The following is a 21429-nucleotide window of genomic DNA, read 5'->3' on the forward strand; positions in this document are numbered from 1 at the left end:
TCCTTTTCCCCCCTGTATGTGAATCATATTAAGTTTAAGTGTACCTAATAATGACTCTATTATTACATGTTTGTCTTTGGGAAACCCAAAGCTGCAAGGCAACCAGTACATTTCACACAACGTACTTAAATACTCAAAGTGATTTATACATACATGAAGTCATGAAAGATAAATGACTTTTGAAGCTCGACTGTGTTGTGATGCTGCAGCTAAAATAAACTCCCTCATGGTCGTCCTGTGATGTTTCCATCCGAGCACATTTTTCTCTCTTTAATTGTTCTTTGTTCCTTTTACTTTAAATCTTTCTCAGGTGACTTTCCCCCCTTCGGATTGACAAGCTCTTCCATCTCCTCGCGTTCATTTCTCCTTTCACAGCACTTTTTTTTTCCAGCCTCCGTTACATCCCCTCGCCTTTTAATGTCTCCCTTTCAGCCTTTTTTACTTATTTGTTTTACCTTCGTCCTCTTTCTTTCTCCCCTCACCGAGTCTTCCTTTTAATCCCCGTGTCTGCTCGGTAAACCCCTCTTTACCCCTCGTCCTCCTCTTATTCCTCTTTACCCTCGTCCCTCGGCTTCTCCTTCGTATTTCCATATCCCCGAGCTGATTCCCCTGTCCCCCTCACTTACAGCCTGTTGTATTCCCTGTCTCTCTTCTCATCCGTTTATCACTGGCCCTTGTTCTGTTAATCCCCGAGGGTTTTGTTTATTTGTGTTGGAGCTGCTTTTACAGCTTGCGACTGACCCCACCTATTTTCTCACCAGTCATTTGAACAGCAGGGCTGCTTTGCAGCTACTCCACCAATTAACATACCATTAGCATAATATTTGCATGTGTGCATTAGGGTGTTGATGGGAAGAGAAAATAACAGTTTTACAGGGTTTTTTTTCATGCCACAAAAAAATATACATATTTCACGGACTGACGTTAAAGCACCCACGGGCTTCTTTATCTCGCTTTGATTCTGCTGCTGCGCGGTGAAAAATCATCCTGTTTTCAAGTTTACTGTGAAAAGTTCTGCTGCTCTCGTGTGATTGGCCCACCTACACGTTAGCATCTGATGGTGATGAGTTCAGTCATTTCTACTTGTCTAATTTGTTATGTCACCATTATGGTTCGATCAACCTGTTACATAAACGTCCATGTTTTTTACCTTTTTAGAGTAAAAGATAACAAACAAGAAAAACTTGGTGAAGGTCGGCTGTTTCCTGCGTATGAAATATAAATGAAGACTTGTATATGTTTTGTAAATATTTGCAGGAGGACGACAGGGACACACGAGGTCAAAGGTGAAGGGTAGAGGCTAAAGAGGAGGGTATAACGGTGCCCATTCAAAGTCTTATGAATGAAAGAAGAAAGGAGCACAAATCACTGAGAAAGACACACAGACGAACACTCTGCACAGATGCATGAATGGAAATAAACAAATGTCGATGGAGACGCACCGACGGGGATACAGAGGGCTGAAAGTAGGCCAGCTGCCGGCGGATTGAGCCGGCGAGCGTTTCATGTGAGAGCTGCGGCTGAAGCGGAAGGGCGACGTGTCAGGGGCGGCAAGCCAGTTTTCCCGGCCTCGACTGGGGATCAGCCCCCTGGGCCTCGCTGTTCCCCTGCGTGCCACGCCTGTCTCTCACACGCCGCCGCTCTCAGATCTGTCACATTAGGCCCGTCGCTCAAACACCGGCGACGCTTTGTTTTTGTTTGCCTCGTGTCACGCCGATTACTCCGCTCGTTGGAGGACCCGACTGAGGGAAGCGGATGAAGTTGCGCTCAGGTCACGCCGGCCATTTACCGCTAATGTCCGCTTGGTCACTGGCCATGTTTTCCAATCAACACCCCCACCGCCATCTCACCCCGTTTGTCTCAAGGCTCGTCTCGCATTGACTCACCCCCCTCCCTCCCCAAGAAAGAACAGATGCCAGACACAAGTGATTGAACGTAATTTGTCATGTTTGCATGCAAAGACACAAGGACCGAGCGGGGCTGTCATGTGATGATGCGATATGTTCTACATGTGAAATGTCACACATTAATCCGCGTGCAAAGCTCCTCACACTTAAATCACGGAGAATAAAGTGACTGGGTGGCCATGTGCCAAAATGATTTTTTTTCTTTTAAAAATATATTGAATATACCATATGCCTGCACGTCTATATTTTATTTTACATCTCTGCACCATGTGACTTCGTTTTTATGGTTTGAGTGCAAACACTTTCTGATAAGGGATTATTTTATGGACTCTTAATGCATCAGCCACCTGATATTAATGGCCAGACGCACAGCCTCTTCTCTTATTTCACTTTTCTCCCCCCGCTCTTATTTTTTCCCTTTTTTCTTTTACAAAATGAGACATGACTGATGAAATATTTGGGGAAAATGGCAGCTTAAGTACTTGCTGAAATCATTTTTATGATGCTTTCATTTTGGGGGGGGTAAATGATGCTGCAGTTTGTGTAGACATTAGTATGTTAGACTGAGGATTAGCTGCTCTGCCAGGATCAAAGATGAAAGAAGGAGGAGGGAAAAAACAGACAACTAGACCCGCAATCGTGTAATGATCTGGGTTGTAGTGTAGAATTAATATATAATTGCATTTTTAAAAATTGTGTTCGCCTCTAGAATCAATGAGATAACAGTGCATTTTCAAAATAAAGGACCTAGTTTTTACCCTTCTTTTCTCATTTTTTAAAATAAAATAATAAACTATATTTAAACAGGTTCATTTTAGATTCAACGTATAGCAACAACGGCGATAATTATTAGCAATTTAGCAGTGTGCTGCTATCCTCCCCAGCTTTATCGATAAAAACTAATAAGTAATAAAACAACATTAATACAATCAAATTCAATTCCAGGCTCACACTGCATGATTTCAAAAGCAATTCCCGCCTTACCCTTTATGTGTGTGTGTGTGTGTGCAGTCCTACCTCCTGCATCGTGCAGTATAAATGGAGTTATATATAATATCTAGAAGGCCTGTTGGCCCTGGCTGCTGTGCTGCACTCAGCTCTCTAGCTGCTCTTGTCTCTGTATAATCCTCCTCCTCATGAATACATTAACGCCGGAGCCTTAAACTCAGCTTAGCTGGGGGCTCAGCGTCACAGCACATCCTATTACCGACTTTAAATCATTAATGTGACATCGTTTTCACTCAATTTCCAAACACCCACGGTTTGAAGAAAAAAAAAAAAAGCTGTATATTTGAGCCGAGGCAGTGCAGGCAGAGGGCCGTGCTCACAGTCACGCCAGGTGCGCGTTCACGCATTCAAGTTTTGTTGTTTTATTTTTTTCAAGCGATCCACGGGCTACTGGGCCTGCGCAAAAACTTTGAGCAAATTAAATCAGAAAAATAAGCAGGCATTCAAATGTAAATATGTGCTCATTGTAATAGTTTCCCCTCTTTGGTCTGAGCTATTGTGATGGAAATACCCGCTAGATATAAATGTGGTTTAAGCTGAGCAAACTCCTACAGTACACCTTAGGGTGTGTGTGTGTGATTTAATCTGAGTATAGCCACTGTTTGCTTCCTCCAGCATCTCACGTACTGCTGACAATAAAGAAAAAAAAAAAAAAGGGGGGGGGGGGGATCTGAATCCCCTCTCTGCTCCTCAACTATTCACACATAAACCTTTTCTCAGATTTTACCTCCAGGCCGCCTCTGAAAAATTCACAAAGCCCAGAAGGAAAAAAAAGAAGTCGTCCTCTTAATGTAGGAGTTGTGGATCTTCCCCCATCCTGCCTCTTTATTGCATCAAAAGGGTCTCTGTGTGTGTGTAGTTATGGTAATTACCAAAGCACGTAAAATCATCTCCTTGGAGTGCATTTAACTGTTTTCACGCACAGCGCGTCGAGCCGGGCTGTGGAGGGGGTTTAACATATGGACACAGATGGGGGGGGACAGTGCTTTAATGGGCGCCCTGAGTGGGGTTTTGTGTTTTTTAACCCTTCAGAAGTGGAGGCACGAACATCCCCAACCTTCTTAAGCGAGCATCAATTAAAGATTTCACTTTTAAAACTGGTGACAGCAGCACAGCCAGCACTCTGACAGGCCGGGGAGGCTTATATGGACACTGCGAATATAGGCTACTCTTCTTCTTTTTATGATTAGCACACACACACACACACACACACACACACACTTCATCACTTACACCCCCCCTCCAGCCCGTCTCCCCGTGTTCCCTTGTTGTGCTTAATTAGGTTATCAGGTTGCTAGTGGGCCATGATTCTTCTCCACGCCTCCCAGCTGGCCCTCTGATTGGAGGGGCAAGAAGGTGGACTTGGCATAATTAACACGTTGTTATGGAGATGATTGAATCGTTTGGCGACACATGGGCTCACATTAAGCCACTTTAGAAAGAGGAATGAAGAAACGTCGACACTACCAGCACTACTACTACTTTAAAAAGTTGTCTGTCTGCTCGTGTGTTTATGCTGTGGTGTGTTCACTGCACTATACCTTAAAAAAGAGGGGGGAAAGTGGCAGTGTACATTTGTATGTTGGTGTGGGGAACCGTAAAGCCGTGTGAATGTGTGGAGGAAAAGAAGTGACCAGGACCAGGACAAGTTTTTTTTACTGAACACATTGCTGTCTTTATTAGAGCCTTGTCTGGCAGTAATACTGAAAAAAAGTGAACTTAGAACAGATGGTGGCAGCCCACGGCTTTTTTTCCCCTGTTTTTCTTTATTTCTTTGATATTTTTCTTCTTTTTTTGTGCGAGCACTGTGACTCTTGCTTTTCTGTGGCATGGATAACATCAATAAAAGAGACAGTAGGGAGAGGAAGAAAAAAAAAGAAATATACAACTTATATTACACTGTGTTATGAACAAAATATAAATCTATAACTCTATGTTATATTTACATAATTATCTTTCTTGAATTTTCAAGTTGAGATGGTAAGATATTTTTTTTTTGTTTACTAGTAATAATTCTCACTTTGTTTTGAGCTCCACTCATGACTTTGATTGTCTTAAATAATATCATCATCATCATCATCATTTTCATTGTCTTGATATGGGGACGGACCTTGCCAGCAGGGATGACTGATCTCTTAATGCCCCACCCAAACACCCACCCTCCTGATACTGTTTTAAAAAATGGACTTATTCATTTAGTCCCCTCTTTCCAGCATGGGGTTCAACAAAGGTGTGATAACAGGGGTGACTATACAGCAAAATTAAGACCCAGAAGCTTGTTATGTGGCATGTAGGAAACATCTAGAAGCGAGAATGTGACATGAAAACAGCACACCTGAAGAGCAGTCATGGCTCCTGTAGCATCGTGTGGAGCTCAAACAAAGCAAAGGGCTCCTGATGAAGATACTGCAGACCCACACGCGCACACAGTGGAACAGCCTTGGTGGATCGCAGTAAACACTGCTTTCTCATGATTAAAAAAAAAAGTCACTGCTACCACAAAAAACAAAAACAACAACAACAAAACAAAAAAAATGTCTATATACAGGATTTTTTTTTCAAGAAACAAAAAGGACAGCATAGGATTTGTTTGGTTGTCATGATAATCTCTTCATTTGAAATGTGCCTGTATGTGTTGTATCTGCACATTTGGGATGTACTGATATATCGGTTGAATATATTATCAGCTAATATTGACCCTCGTTGACAGATATTGTCAAATAGGTTTTATTTGGATTAATTCTTTAAAAAAATCCAATAAAAGACTCTAAAACTGGTCAGGTGGTATCTCTTTAAAACAATTTCATTGCTTCACTGGTAAAAAAAAAAAAAGACAAAGGGGGTGTATAAATACCCCCCACCCAAAAAAATGTATATTTATATGTATATATATATATATACATATATATATACATATATATATATATATATGTATATATATATATATATATACATATATATATATATAAAAATGGCCGATATATCGGCCTAATATCGTTATTGGCCGATATTCAATCCTGCTGATTTCGGGATATTAACAAATAAGACATCCTTTATTCTGAATGTTCAAAAAATGTGTGATGAAGATCTGAAAGACTTTCAAACAGGTCAGTATATTTTTGTACAAAAGAAAGACACTGAAAAAATATTGGTATTGGCTGTCAGCTACATTATAAACATCAGTGTTGGTATTGGCCCAGAATTTCATCGGTGCATCCCCCAGTGCGCACACGTACGTGTGTGTGTGTGTGTGTGTGTGTGTGTGTGTGTGTGTGTGTGTGTGTGCGCGCGTGTGTGGATCCATGCCAAAGATGTTCCACTGTGTCGCCGTGAGGCAGCCAAACTAGTAAACGGGGACGGGTCTCTGTTCACAGAAAAAGTGACAAACCAAAAACATGTAAAAATTTAAAAAAAAAAAGAAGAAGAAGAAGAGGAAATTCACATTATACATTATGATAATCATTACAAATAAAATTATAATAACAATATAAAATCATGTTCTTCTTCTCTGACTGCACAGAGTCTGAGTGCTTCTTAGAAATGGGTTCGGACATGATAAAAAGGGTTACGTCTTCAGTTCGGACGAAGGCTGGCGTCCATGTCTTTCAGTCCAGCTCACCCGCCCGCACAGGATTAATAGGAGGGGATCAAAAATAAAATAACATAAAATAAAATTGCAAAACAAAGCAAGGTAAAATGACAACTTTTTGTTTAGATCTAAATACCTACCAGCTAAATAGAATAATGCTTCATTGACTGTTTCATATGGTCATAAAAACCCAATAAAGAGGAGAAAAATAAATTATACTGTACATAACTTACTAAACTTAGGAAACGTTGACCATCCTTATAATTATTGTTAATAATATTATTAGACTAGAGGCAGTTTGAAGAAAAATAATAATAAAATACAGTATTCAAATACAAACAGAAACACTGACTGGCTGACTTCACCTCAGCTCCGCCCACTGCAATACAGCAGGACAACGTTGATTGGAGGGTGGGGGGTTAGGAAAACACTGGACAGAACACAGTGTGCGTGTGTGTGTGTGTGTTACAGGAAATAACAGCAGCAGCATTAGTTGCCTGTCTTTCTGCAGTATTATTAGCTTTCTTTTTGCGAGCGCGTGTGCAAACGTCCAATGGTGGAGCACACACACTGACACACACTCGCACTGTTGGGATGTTTCGATCGAAGTCGCACTGATGTGTGGGGTTTTTTTGCCCTGGACGAGATCGAGATAGAGGGATGGAGCGAGAAGGAAACCGGTGGATTGTCTCGCAACACAGTGCTTTTGTTTCTGCTCCGTGACGCCAGAGAGACTTCCCTTTGCTGCAACCCGCCCCTCCCCACACACCGAAAATCCACTCAAAGTGGGACAGTCCACTTTGTGCTGGTCAGTCCCGGCTGGACCGTCCCATTTGATTCCATGCGATGCAAGGAGGGGAGGGGGGGTTAGCGGGCGGTCACAAAAAAACACAAAGGGGGAGAAAAATTGGGGGGGATTGCTGACAGCACACTGCGAGGTTGAAGAAAAGATATCTTTTTGTTAAAAATAAATGTCTCATGTCTTTCAGGTGCTTTACAACAAAAGGGGAAAAAAAGAAAAGTCTCTTTTTTCTATTATTATTCAAACTTGTAGCACAAAAACAACAAATCACATTCACAAGCCACTTATTGGCACCGTGTACCTGAGTGAGAATATTATAGAACCAAAGAACAAAAAAAGCTGTTTTATTTTTAAAAATGTCTCTTGATAATAAACAGGTCCGCCATCTTAAAGTGTCATGTTAGCCTTTGACAGGTCCTCTGTTTTTCAGTTTTTCTTCAACAAACGGGACTAAAAGGTTGCTTTCTGAGAGCCATGTTGCTTTCTCTTCACTCGTGGCATTACACTCTAACACCTGCAGTACTATGTGGGTATTCCTCAGCGAGCTTCAGAACTGCCTTGGTCGTCTCTTCCTCCAGTCAGTGTGTAACAGTCAGTGTGAGTGACAGGTCCTGTGCTTCGGTTGATTGATCAAAAGATGCTGGTATCAGGACTCCGGGGGGAGAGGAAGGGGAGGGGAGTGGATCTGGCTCTATTAGAAGAGTCCATGTTAGTCGGGGGGGGGGGGGGTGAAACTGGTTCCAAAGCGATTGGCAAAAGTGAAAGGTTTCTTCCTGATTGGTGGGGATTTTGTGAGATTAACCAGCGGTGATTGGCTTACAAAAAAACAAAACAAAACACAAAAAGCAGGCGGTGCTGATGCCGTCCTATTGGGTGATATGGTTCTCGTTATCGCTGGCGTAGTCGCCATCTTCGTCCTCGTAGTCAAAGTCGTCGTACACGTCGCCATTGCTGTCGTCTAGCCTGAGCTCCTCCTCCTTGATTCGCGGCCCCTCCCCCTTGAGGCCAGGCATGCTGGGGTTCTGGTGGTGGTTGGCGTTGGGCTCGGGGCTGCTGGACATGCTCGAGTGCTCTGAGGGCATCTGGGGTGAGGGCATCCCCGCCATGGATAGGGCACCTGGGTAAACGACGCCTGCAGAGGACAACGGCAGCTGACCCTGCTGCCTGCACGCACAGAGGAAGAAGGCTGTCAGCACATTAAATGCAGCGCTCGCAACACTTTTGAAATCACATAAATGTTGAGATCCCTCCCTGAATGGTGACTCTCTCTCTTTGAGCCATTAAGAAAATTATTACACAAATGGGGAAAAACTAAATCCCTTTCATATCTGTGTGGTAAATATAAACCTACAGCCTGTGTGCTGTTAGCTTAACTTCTCATTAAAACTGGAATTGAGAGAAAACTGACAGTTTGACGTCTTCAGTCTTTTCTCAAGCACCAACAGTGATTCTTAAAGCATCACGTCTGAAACCTCTGACATTTACAGTCAGCGTGTTTATAACCTGAGTGCGTGTTCTCAGCTAAACACTCAGAAACAGCTCTTACTTTCTAAACACAATACTGCACTTGATGTGGATGAAACCTCATGGCCTGACCCACACAGAACGCATGATTTATCCTGATGTGTTTTTTAGAACAAATGTTTCTTTTTTTCAGAGAAGAAAAAAGAATTAAACTGCATTCAGTCTGTAATGTTTGGATTCTACATCCATACTTTACACATCTGGATATCCATGTGCATGTGTGGTCACTTAAGTATATGGCCAAACTTTAATGCAAATGGCTTCGCCATGTACGCACAACAGAAAAAAGCCACATTTGTAATTTTTACTCTCTGCTAATAATATTGTTATTAGCAGAGAGGTATGTTTATTCAAATAATGGTTTATGTTTCATGCAGGAAGACAAAACTGATTTATTTCTCTCATAAGATTTTTGGAACAATGGTTTGATTCATCGAGAGAGTTGTTGTAGTTTTTTGTTGTTGTTTTTTCAACAGCCTTTAGTTTCAAAATACAGGATCTAAGCATATAAAATTAATAACATTAATACAACTGTAAAGGGACAAACAAAATCTTCCTATGGGCAACCAAAGGGTTCAATTCTAAGTGGATAAAACCATATAAAGCATATAAAACTGTAGCTGTTGCTTCTCTTGACTCATGATTTAGGAAAAATAAAAAAATAAAAAAATCAACTCAAAGGTAATATCCAAAAAAACCATCCAAACAAAACTGTGCATTTTGTGCTTATTATCTCATAACACTCACTGTGACCCCTTGTGAGAAAAGTAAGCCTGCATCCTGTAGTTTAATTTCTGATATTATTATTATTATTATTATTTAAAGGACTGTATTTAAAAACACTGAAAATAGGAAATTTAAATCACACTAAAGGAGAACACCTCCTGCTTCTGTTTATAACTAATTCAGCATCTTGTTGTCACGCCTGTTCCGACACAAAATTCAATTTGTTAAGGTGAGGGGCGGGCCTCGCTGCAGGTAGGCCGCAAACAACAAAAGGAAATTATGCAATTATGCGCTGACTTGCTTTCTCCAAATTTCTGCTGCGATCTTTTTTTTTGTTAGTAATTCATTAAAAACTGAAAGATTGATTGATTTTTTTTTAGGCATTTGATGTGACAGGAAAACAAAGAAAAATAAACAGTAACTCGTTTAAAATATGAAGTACAAAGTCAAACCAAAAAAAAGTAATTGTTAATCCCTGTTTTCTTACTGGAGAAAAAACAACCAACAAACAAAGAAAGCCAACCCACTCACCCCACACTGAAGTACTGTCTCATTTCCTGCCTGCGGGACCTCATGATGGCCTTGTACTCGCCGATGCGCAGCTTCTTGCCGTCCACCAGGCAGGTGCGTTTGGGCCGTGGCTTGTACTTGTAGTCGGGGTATTTTTCCAGGTGCTGCTTGCTGAGCCGAGCCTGCTCCTCGTAGTACGGCTGCTTCTCCAGGTTGGTCATGGCTTTCCAGCGTGAGCCTGCACACACAGAGCATGTATTGTTAGGGATGGCTGCGTGTCTTTGGAAAAAATAAAATAAAAACAGGCAGATGGGGGGTTTCCAAAGAGAGCTTTTGTCTAAGGGAGGAAACGTGTAAAACTGTGAAATGTGATCATAGAGCAAGACGACAAATAACAGCACAGAGATGAACGATAATGAAAAGCTGGCATCGATGTCGCTGCACTGTGAGCGCCGCTGAGATAATGTTGGACGTTTCACCCGGAAAGAGAACGCATAGAGCGCTAAAGGAGGTTAATGAGGGGAGCAGCGGGGACGACAGGTACTCATCTCAGCTAATGAGGACTTCACTTAACCTGCTGTCATCTCTCAGCTCAGTTTCTGCTTGCAGCATCAGCGCCCTGCATGTGTGTGTGGGTGTAATCTTGAGTATGTCTTCCCCCTGTGTGTTTCATATCTGGTCTGAATTTGCACTTGACTACTGTATGTTTAATGGTTAAAAGCTGTCAGCGCTCGGCTGTTCGCTCTCTCGGTCTTTCTCTCTCTGTTTTCTGCGATCTGTTAGCAATCGAGAGAGAGGGAGGGAGGGAGAGGGAGAGAGAGGAGGCTTATTAAAACCAGATTTCCCTGTGTTATAAAACGCTTAGGAGCTCTTTAAAATGTCAGGGCCGATCCCGGCGGTCTGGGGGAAATGTCAGGCGGCCTCGCGCTGCTTGTTTAATGCATAATGAATTATATCATCATTTGTCGAAGCTGTGCTCTCCCTAACCGTTCATTAACAGCACTTACACAATGCCACTGCTTGTAAGGAAATTACAATTAGTGTATGTGTGCGAGTGTGTGTTTAAGAAAGTGGAAAATACAACTCACACCGCTCTTCCTTTCTCTAGGGTTATTCACATGAGAGGGTGGAGCAAAGCCACTTGTCATTCACACCGTGCGAGTGTAGGTGTGTGATTTTTACCAAGGATCTTGCTGATGTTGGAGTTGTGCATGTCGGGGAAGGCCTGGAGGATCTTTCGCCTCTCGTCCTTGGCCCAGACCATGAAAGCGTTCATCGGCCTTTTGATGTGCGGCTCGCTGCTGCTACGACCCCGAGACTCTCGGAATATCCTGGAGTCTGACACGCTGGGAGAGCCTGGGGAAGGGAACCAGGGTGTCAAACGTATACAGAAAACTGGACAAGTTTTGTTCATTAGACGAGCTAAAATGCTGGGAATTTTTTTTCATGGGCGAGAAAAATCTGTTGCTCATTAAGCTAAATAAATATCATAAAAATCATTTTTCTCATATTATAAAAAAGTCTGACTGACTCACTGATCACACGTTTGGGAGGACAGCGACTACACAGAGTTTTACTCTGTATGCTCAAGTTCATAGAAAGGTAACGGTTATTTTCTCTTTTATTCAGGAAAAACAAAAAACAAAAAACTTAATTATGAAAATTATTGATATCATTAAAAGTCTTTCAAATCTTCATTACTCTGTCGTGGAACAATCAGTGAGCGAAATATCGTGGTGAAACAGATAAACAGCAAATTGGTAAACATGACCTCATTTGCAGGCAGGCTGATATCAGTTAATATAAATATTTGGCAGATATACGGTACCAGCCCTGGAAGACTTTCATCTTCTTGTCATCGTTCATCAACACTCACAGCCTTTTTCTCAGTTTAGTGACTCCATGCATAAACTGTGTGTGTGTGTGTGTCTGTTTCCCTACCGTCAGAGTCTCCACTCATGGTGAAGTCCAGCATGGCGTGGCTGAACTTGTTCTCGGCCTGCTGCTTCAGCTGTTGACTCAGACTCTCCAAGGCAGCTTTGTCCTAAACAACACAAACAGTTCACAGTTGCAGTCGGTCAGTGACTGAGTCAGGGAATATGTGAATGAATGAAACCACAAACCTGCAGTGATGCCGAACAATTTCCTTTTGCACCCACAACAAGTCATTCTTGTGACTGACTCTGTCTCTGATTTCATAACTATGAAAAGCAACGACTGTCTAATGTTTAAATGTGTCACAGTTTCAGTGACCGGAGAAGCCGACTCTCTGTCGAGAGATGAGAAATTCAGGAATATTCCTCATACTCGCCTTTGATCTGAAACAAATCTGTTTATTTATCGTTTTTCTATCAATACAGAGGCTGCAGACAAATGACGGTTGTAATTTAAGTAGAAAGGCAGTTTGTGTTTTGGTTCATTTCAGTGTCAGTTTGTGGAAGCATCAAATTGTTTGAGTGCGTTATGCCCGCATGTTTGAACACACATCTGTGTGTATTGTTTGCATGTGCAAGAATGTTGATTACATTTACTCCTATCTGGATGTTTGCCGCTTTGTGTGTACACTGCATATTCTGTGTGTACAATGGATTGTGTGAGTGGGCTTGTGTGTGTGGCAACTCCTGGCAGCCACCTGCGAGAGTGGAGTGCTGCGGCTTGCCTCTCTCTTGCAGAGGCCCCCAAGGGTCGACGCATTAGAGAGAGAGAGAACGAGAGAGTGCAGCACAGACGAGAGCGAGGCCACGCCGCACGGCCCCCTGGGTATTTATTACAACCAATAAAAGGCTGATTTACTGAGCATTTACATGCTTAATGCAAGCAGCCGGCACACTCTGCGCTAGAACTTGACTGCAGACGAGCACACACGCTCGCACACACGTACACAGAAGCGCACCAGCGCGAGCGTTTTACAGTTTAATTATACGATTAGGAGCGCTACCCAAAACACTGTCGTCTTCTAAAACAACCTTCCAAAAAGTGTCCCTCTCCATTTACATGTGACCCTGGCGAGCTGGCTGGCTAGATGGAGGGAGGGCAGAATGATAATGAAATGCATTTTCTCTGTTTTTAGTCCAATAGAGTTTAATTGTTAGCGATAATTTCCTCCCCAGATTGGAATAAATACTGCTAAAAAGACAGGAAGGGAAGCGGGAGAATAAAAGCCAGAGGCGCGCAGCGAAACATGTTTTCGCAAGCCTTTTAAAAAGTATTTTATTTGGAATTTTGTATGTTTTTATAAACGCTCAATAACCTGCCAATGGGTTGGAATTATCCAGCCATTCTGCATGCAAATCAGAAGTATTTAAAGAACCTTCCTCATTTCGCACAAATGAAAGCCTCATTCAAACTTTCTTCCACAAAAAAAGATAAGAGCACAAAGTGTGCTTCTTACTTTTAGATCATAAGATTAAATGTGCTGTTTCGAATGGTTTTATGCCGTGTGTCTGTGTGTGTGTGAGGCAGAGATGGAGATGAACAGGCAGACCGAGTGGATGACAGCCTAGTCTGACATTAAACCCCAGTATAGTACATGAGAAACGTGGATTGAATGGCTGACACTGGAGCCAAGACACAAAGTAGCGACAAAACTAATCCTGTGTGTGTGTCATGGATGACACTGTTGTATGTGAACGGCGGGAGCTCGCCTGTTTCACACAAAGCCAAAGGGAACAGGAGTCAAGGTGAGCGTGTGAGGATGCAAACGAGTTATGACTTACAAAAAAATATTCCCAGTGCCGAAACTAAAAATGTTTTATAGTAACAGGATTGCATGTCAAAAAAAAAAGAAATGTAAAACAGAAATAAGAATTTCTTTCAACAATTCTCCCGTTATTATTAATAAGTAATTATTATATGATTCCACAGTACAACTGATATAAAAAACTTATAATAACAGGAACTTGAACTGATCTAACGAGACATGAAAAATGTCAGTGTTTAAGCACCTAAATGTCTCCACGTAAGGAACAAACCGTAAAATACGTTCCCTTACTCACTGGTATAATTATCATATTTCCAGTTCTCACTGGTTATAGTCATGTGTAATGCAGTATGTTACTATCTGTGTACAATGCAGAGATCAGTGTGGGTTAGACACTTTGAAATGTGTCACATCAAAGTAAAAAAAACAAAAAGGAGAAAGAAAGAGAGGGATAGAGCTGTTGAATGTCAGCAGTGCAGATGCTTCCAGCATGCTGTTACCCTGCATGTATGCACCCGAGTGTGTGTTTGTGCGTGTGTGTGCACCAGCTGACTCCCAATGTGTTTAACAAATAACCACAATTTGGCCACGCTGCCGAGGAGCCGGCGCCGTCATTTCACATTACCGTCTCCTTGACGCTCTGCTCTGCCACACACACACACAGCCCTGCAGTGCGCCTTACAGACACACTCATTACCTCTGAGATGCCTCTGGTTTTACCTTATCTGGCCCTGTTTAGCTTCAACACATTTCAGCGAGAGCATTGTACACCGATTTACCTCCTACATAGTGCAGCGAGGATGGCATATGGCACGACAAATTATTACACGCTGACAATGAGACGGTACAGCTTGTGATGACTTTGGAGAGTCGGGTGGATTTACAGTATGTGTTCAGTCCCAACAATTCAGATTTTTAATTTTTTTCCTGGTTTAAAAATGTGTATTTATTTGTAAGAATCCACATACACTTTTAACTTAACTGAACACTTTGCCATAGAAATGAGGTCATAACTTTGATTTAGTGTGACCCAAAAAAAAAAAAAACATTAACAAAATGAAGAAGTAAAATAAAGCCCATCATGTTCTGTTACGTAGATGCAATTTTAAGTGCTTTACCTTGTCTGAGCGGCCGTTGTTGAGGCTGAGGTTGCTGACGGCTGCCACCTTGGCATCCAGCACCTGCTGCTCTCTCTTCAGCTGCTCCTTCATCTGCCGAGCCTCGGCGAAGGCCTTGGTCACCGCCTCGTGGTCGTTCAGGTAGGCTGTCGAAGACAGCGACGACAACAAGTCTGCTGAGGCGCAAAGACGGCAAGAGACGGAGACACACGCACACAAACACACACGCAGAGGACAATCAATTAATGTGGATAATCATTAGTGAGTGAATATGTAGGTGGGACTCATGTTGAGCATCTTCATCTCCTTTATTTCCTTTACAAGAAAAACACTGAATAGCATTTTGCTTTAACAGTTGAGCTCGGACGGGAAAATTAATATGTCTTGAGCGTGTGCTTGTTTATTTTTAGGAACCTGGCAGGAGGTTTTTCATGCAGAATAAATCTTCTTCTGAACCGTGAGGTAAAGACATTAACATACACTTGATGAGGGGACTTTGCCAGAGCATCTGTGTATGCCTCTCTCTGTGTGTAGACTCGCACACTCACACAAACTGACCATTTGACTGTTGAGCTGTGGATGTGAGTCAGAGAGCGCCCCTAGGTAGCCTTGTTGCAAGCTGCCCACCACCTCCCACCTGCCATCAGCCTTAAATACACACACACAGCCACTCTAAACCACTCAATATCCTTTAAACGACATTAAAACTCACTTTCGCACATGTGACGGCTGTGACTCTTTTCATCTGAGCCCTCACAGTCCTGCTTTGAAGAGAGGTGGCCACACTCTTATTACAGCTAAAAAGTCCTGCTAATTTTCCCAGTTGTGAACATCTGCTCCGCAAAGATCAGATCTCCCCACTCCTTCTCACTGCCTATTACTCGTATTATTTCTGCAGCTTAGCTTCTGATGAGGCATCTGCTCTGTGTGCACTGCTATCGCCTCTCCCTATCAGTCGGGTAGGTTCTTAACAAAGAGCCCCGGCTGGCTTATGAGGCCTTTATCTGCGCTAATCCGCACCGCTAATGCCATCTCAGGCCAGATTACCAGCTTCAGATTGGTAATGACAGAGCTGTGAACTCTTACAGAAGTCATAACCGGAAAATCTGGATGTGGAAAAAAAAAAAGAAAGAAAAGAAAAGAGAAAAAAAGGGTAAGGGGCAGCAGGGTTGGGAGGGGATGGAAGAGGAAGAAGACAGAGGGTGATGGAACTGGGTGGCGGTCAATTTTAATCTGGAGTCAAAAATGGGGTTTTTTTTCGTGCCTACAATCGTGTTCGTCGCCTAAACTGACTGCAATGCCAGACATCCAGACAAGTAGATGTGACCCAGATAGAGGGGTGGGGTTGGAGGGGGGTCTTGCTCCCTCGGTCAACTTTTTTCTGAAATCTCTACAGACAAGTGTGATACATTTTAGACCACACACACAAAAAAAAAAAAAAACCTCATGCAAGAGGTCAGGGGGAGCTGCAGCGCTTTATGACAGCGACAGAGACGAATGTGTGATCGTGGTAGAAGTTACAGGAGCTGACAGCACTTCAGTTCAGTTTGAAATGAGGAGATGGACAGACAGACGAAGAGGCGGAAAGAAGACACATGCCTCAAGCTTGATAGGTGTCAGAATTTGAAAGGAAGCAGGACAGTAGGGCGGATATGAGCAACAGACAAATCCAAACTCACGCATATTGAAGCCTTAAAGAAAAAAAAGTCGACTTTCTCCAAACTTTTTCGTGTTGAACTGTATTTGATTATTAGCTCCAACATGTAAAAAGTACTTTTGTTTAATTTTTAGCTGTTTGTGCTCGAGATTGTTCTGATTCATTTTTGTTCGGGAAGCAGCAAAATAACACGGAACAAGCTTTCAGATAGCGATGTAAAAATAAAAACAGCATATCCCACAGGAATATGGTGGAGCAGAGAAAGAAAAAAAAGCTCATTTTATGATTTCTATAGTCTTAAAGAGTTGACCTGAGAGCAGATGACTGAATTCAAATAACCTGAAAAAGGCAGACATAATCTGCACCATCCTGACAAACAACTCGCTTCCACATCAAAACAACCACTTCTCGACTCCATCCCAATTGGTCTGCTCCTTCCATCCCCGATAAACTACGTAACAGGAATCCCAATGCGGCTGTGAGTTGTAATAGCAAACGCTCCGGCGACCGGCTAAACTCAGTGGCAACAGATGGGACCATGAGCTGCAACATAACTGGGATCTGACACACTCGTCCCCACGCTCAAATAATTCAACAGGGATCACACACAAACTTTAAACACTGTAATCCATTTTTCTGAACAAAAAACATCTGGGACTGAAAATCCACTAATCTGATATTAAATCCGCCGATTTGTTGAAAAACAGTGAGATTAGCCGGGAAGTCGGAAAAACTGCCTATTGCACAGGAGGAGGAGGTGGTGGTGCTGGGATTGTGTTTCTGTGCGAGTGTGTGTAAGAGCCTTTGTGTGCGTCTGAGTGAATGTTTGAGTGCGTGTGCTGTCATTGTGTCATTAATGCTGGGTGTTTGCGCTGTCCCGGCTCATGTAAGAGGCTTGTCTAATCTCATTGGTGATACCTCCTGTCTGTCATGCACTCCTCTCTTTATTATTCCCCCGCTTAGTTGCATGGAGGGGAAAAAAAGTGCTAATCCTCATCTCTCTCTCTCTTCCCCCCCCCCCCTTACCTCCTTTCCCTCACTCCTCTGTCTCTTTCAGTCACTAATAAACACATAACAATGAAGCAGCCCCGCGGGCAAATAGCGACATGGAAGAACAGCACAAACACACTAATTATAGCCCGTTACATATGTGTAATATTTGAACTATCAGTGGTGCGTGAAAAATGGATTAAGAGTACAAAATAGTGATTCATTTATGTCATATTTTGTACGTGTGCATATGGCCGGGTCTGATTATGGTACTGGCACTCGCAACAATGGCACCACTGCGAGAAGAACGCTATTCTTGTCATCAGAGCTATAACTGTTTTTCTAAAAGAAGTTTATTGTCGTTGTGGTAACAACTTCCAAGCACCTTTCACAGGAGAGCATTGAAATATATAAGTGCTTATGGAACTGTGGTAAACATCCACTGACAGCTTATTGGCAGGAAAAGAATTCATTGTTTAGATCAGGGACACCAAAACATGGCTATAAGTTACATTTCCTATACTTTAAATGGCTTTGCTACAAATTACATCGAAGGCTTATCAAGCCAACGGTATATTCTGGGGCATTCACTAACATCACTGAACGAGGCTCTGCTGGTTATTTTGAGGTTTCTTCCTGTAAACTAAGGATGGATGGACTGAATGGATTTGCCATCAGAGCTCCCAAACTGTGCAGCAGTCCCTCTGAATCACCACTCTGGTGAATCTCATGATACATTCTTTATTCAGAAAAGATTTTTTTTAATGAAAGTTGGACATTGTGACACTTTTTTCTTATCACGTTTTCTCGTGATTTGTTTGTTTATTTTATGATCCTGGGATGTTTTTATCACTTGTGGTTTTCTTTTGTTCTTTTTTGGAGTCTTCCTGTAAAGCACTATATCATTTTGTTAAATACAAATTTGATGAGTTAATGTTTATTTTTGGTCCATCAACCTATGAACAAGTATGTGGTTTAAATAATAAACATGCACAACCAAACTACTTTGTTCTAAACACTGAATACCCAACTTTTGGCCAGATAAAATGGCTTAGCTGGTCTGTGTAATCCTGTGTAAACATACCTGTAGTGAGTTCAGCACCTGTCCCAATCAATGTGGAAACTGGAGTACCAGTTGCCCCTCAGTCCAAGAAAACAGATATTTTGGTATAGGTTTAACTATTTTACATCTATGTAGGTGTCTAGCTTTGCAGGAGTATGACATCAGCACAGTGCAAACTGCTGTGATTGTTTTTTGTGTGTGTGTGCTGTGAATGTGTGAGCATTTAAATCCACTTACCAATTGAGCTGACTCTGGTCGGTGGTCCTCCAATGCTGGAGGGGGCAACGCTGTGCTTCATGGAAGTGGGGTCCAGCTTGTTCGCAGCAGCAGCAGCAGCCGGCACCTGTGGGGAAGTTGGGGGGGAGTTGGGTGACTTGCTCTCGGATGCCTTAGGCTTGGCCGACAGGTTCAGTGGCTGTGCACCCTCACTGTCCTGCAAAAACCAAAACAGCACAGTTTCGCCTGCTGTGACCACCGAAGGAATTTGGAAGCGGGAGGCGCGGGGCCCACCCTCGCCCTCCCCTCACCGAGACCACTTTCAATGGAGGTGTGCTAATCAAACGGGAGCCCATGCACAGCAATCTGAGGCAAGCCCGGGCGGGACGAATCACAAGGTGCATGCCACTGCCCCTTTCCAAACAGCTCGTAATAAGCGAAAAGATAAAACATAAAAATAACGGCACATACAAAAATAAATATTTGCATATTTTGGTGCGAACCACTGACATTCACATGCAAAATAACCGACTTCCTGTCACAGCAAACTCGACCTTCAAACAAGGCAGTTCATGCACGTGCACACTCCACATGCAGGCTCCGGCAAACATGCACTATGGTACTTCACATGCTAAAAACAACCAAACACACGAGGACGAGAAACACCTTGAACTCATTCGTAAAACTACAGTCTTTCACAGAGAAAAACACCTCCCTCAGACAGTCTTTAGAGGTGTGAGAGTCTTAAGACACTGAACAGAGGGCTGTCTGTCACTTCAATGTGCACTTGGTCCATTAGAAACGGGGGACCTTCATGGTCGGGAACATGCATGTGGGTGGTGAAAAGCAGAGAAGCCCTTTCTGCCTCACCCAAAAACGCACCCATAGCACCTAACAAACAATCAATACGATTCTTAAAGCAGCTGGTTTTTGAGGTCCATTTTGTTAACAATATTTATCAGAGATAAACAGAATCCCTCCACTTCCTATTACTCGTACTGCACAAACCTGGGCTGCAATTAAACCAGAGGAGCAGAAGGGGGCGCTCGTAAGATAGCCTTCAATTAATAGGAATTAATGGAGCTAAAATAATTTTTCTCAATCTGATTTTTATTTTTAGACCAAAGCCTCAAATTTTATTTCGCTATTTTAACTTTTTAGAAAATATGTCCGAGCTGAAATAGAATAACTTTATCTTCCTTAAAGGGAAACTTAGTTGTCCCATAAAAATGATAGCATTTTGCTAATGTGTGTTGATGGGTCATTAAGGTTAATAACACAAAACATAAAAACTAAAACATGGTTAAAATGACAGAGAACGACATGTGTACAAGAAGCAGCTGTTGGGGGAGGTTGACTGTGATCGCTATCATGTGGCTGCTCGTAGCCGCTGCACATTTCGTGAGTGAAATCAAAATGGTGCGTGCTGTTAAGTGGCTTGTGGTGTTGTGACACCCCAAAGATATTTGACAACAAATAAATGATGATCACCTTCTATTGGAAACAGAGACCATTTTTGGAGAAAAAAAAAAGTTTTTATCTTTTATCCTGTCTTCCTTCTCTCACCCCAACCGGTCGCAGCAGATGGCCCCGCCCCTCCCTGAGCCTGGTTCTGCTGGAGGTTTCTTCCTGTTAAAAGGGAGTTTTTCCTTCCCACTGTCGCCAAAGTGCTTGCTCATAGGGGGTCATATGATTGTTGGGTTTTTCTCTGTATCCATGAAGCGCCTTGAGGCAACTTTTGTTGTGATTTGGCGCTATATAAATAAAATTGAATTGAATTGTTCTGTACCATCTTCTGAGCGCCCCGCATGAAATCGGAAATCCAGACACTAAAAAAACGTAAAGTATTCCTAAATTCTTTGATTCGATTAAATTCCCTCATCCATCTATCACTGTGTTGCTCGGCACACAGCAACATCCTCAACACAACAGGCAGCGCTCCTTAAGTAAATCGCCATGTGGACCACCACTGTTATCATGTTAACTGTCATGGCAACATCACCCCTGCTGATGACCTAATCCAATCAGGAGGACCCTTAGAAGGTCACATGACAGGAAGGAAGAATTGGATCGCAGAGGGGCCAGATGTACACAAACCACTCTGTGTAATTAAAACTCCACAATTAAAAGCCAGACACAACATGAGAGGATGGACGGCTTAACGGGTCAGCCAGCTAAAGGCGCACAACAGAGTCAAAATGAGGCCTACAAATACAGTTTCCTTGGTTGTTTCACAACATTCATCTTGTGTATACTTTGGAAAACAGGATAAAAGAGAAATTTTGCCATTACAGGTGTAGCAAAATTTAAGCCTTACAGCAGAGAGAATAGAGACATTATTTGTCCTTATTTTCTGGTCATTAGTCTAATTGCTGCTTAGGCAAAGTAGAAACTGGCATACAGTGGAAAAGAGAAACTGTTGTGTGTATGTGTGTGGTATATTCACTCATTAAGGCCGACTTTCCCTGATTCCCACTCCTTGAGTCTTACTAAGCCTTATGAGCCCCTCACAACTCAATTAAGCCTTTCCAATTAAGCCTCCCTACATGTGTACGTGTTCATGCATGTGCGTGAGTGTGTGTGCACGCAATGAGGCCTAACCGGATTGTCCTTCATTAG

General features: G+C 42.5%; 1 protein-coding gene across 9 annotated transcripts in view; it reads right to left on the reverse strand.

Annotated features, from left to right (window-relative positions):
• Nucleotides 1–5838: 5838 nt before the first annotated feature.
• sox5 (SRY-box transcription factor 5) overlaps nucleotides 5839–21429 on the reverse strand; it is a 323149-nt gene continuing 307558 nt past the window's right edge. For 4 of the 9 annotated variants that reach the window (XM_086268027.1, XM_086268028.1, XM_086268025.1 and 1 more), the window contains 6 exons: nucleotides 18832–19027; nucleotides 14885–15060; nucleotides 12008–12110; nucleotides 11249–11422; nucleotides 10088–10304; nucleotides 5839–8470 (listed from right to left, as the gene is read on the reverse strand). In XM_086268027.1, coding sequence (XP_086124153.1) covers nucleotides 8173–8470; nucleotides 10088–10304; nucleotides 11249–11422; nucleotides 12008–12110; nucleotides 14885–15060; nucleotides 18832–19027 — 1164 coding nt within the window. In that variant the 3' untranslated portion in view covers nucleotides 5839–8172. The remainder of the gene's footprint in view (nucleotides 8471–10087; nucleotides 10305–11248; nucleotides 11423–12007; nucleotides 12111–14884; nucleotides 15061–18831; nucleotides 19028–21429) is intronic. The other 5 variants (XM_086268031.1, XM_086268032.1, XM_086268024.1 and 2 more) reach the window with 3 other exon arrangements.

The sequence above is a fragment of the Aulonocara sp. 'chitande type north' Nkhata Bay genome, linkage group LG17 (genome assembly GCF_057382095.1).
Source record: "Aulonocara sp. 'chitande type north' Nkhata Bay isolate Kocher_YH1m ecotype deep benthic linkage group LG17, A_spYH_male_GT1.1, whole genome shotgun sequence".
Taxonomy (NCBI): Eukaryota; Metazoa; Chordata; class Actinopteri; order Cichliformes; family Cichlidae; genus Aulonocara; species Aulonocara sp. 'chitande type north' Nkhata Bay.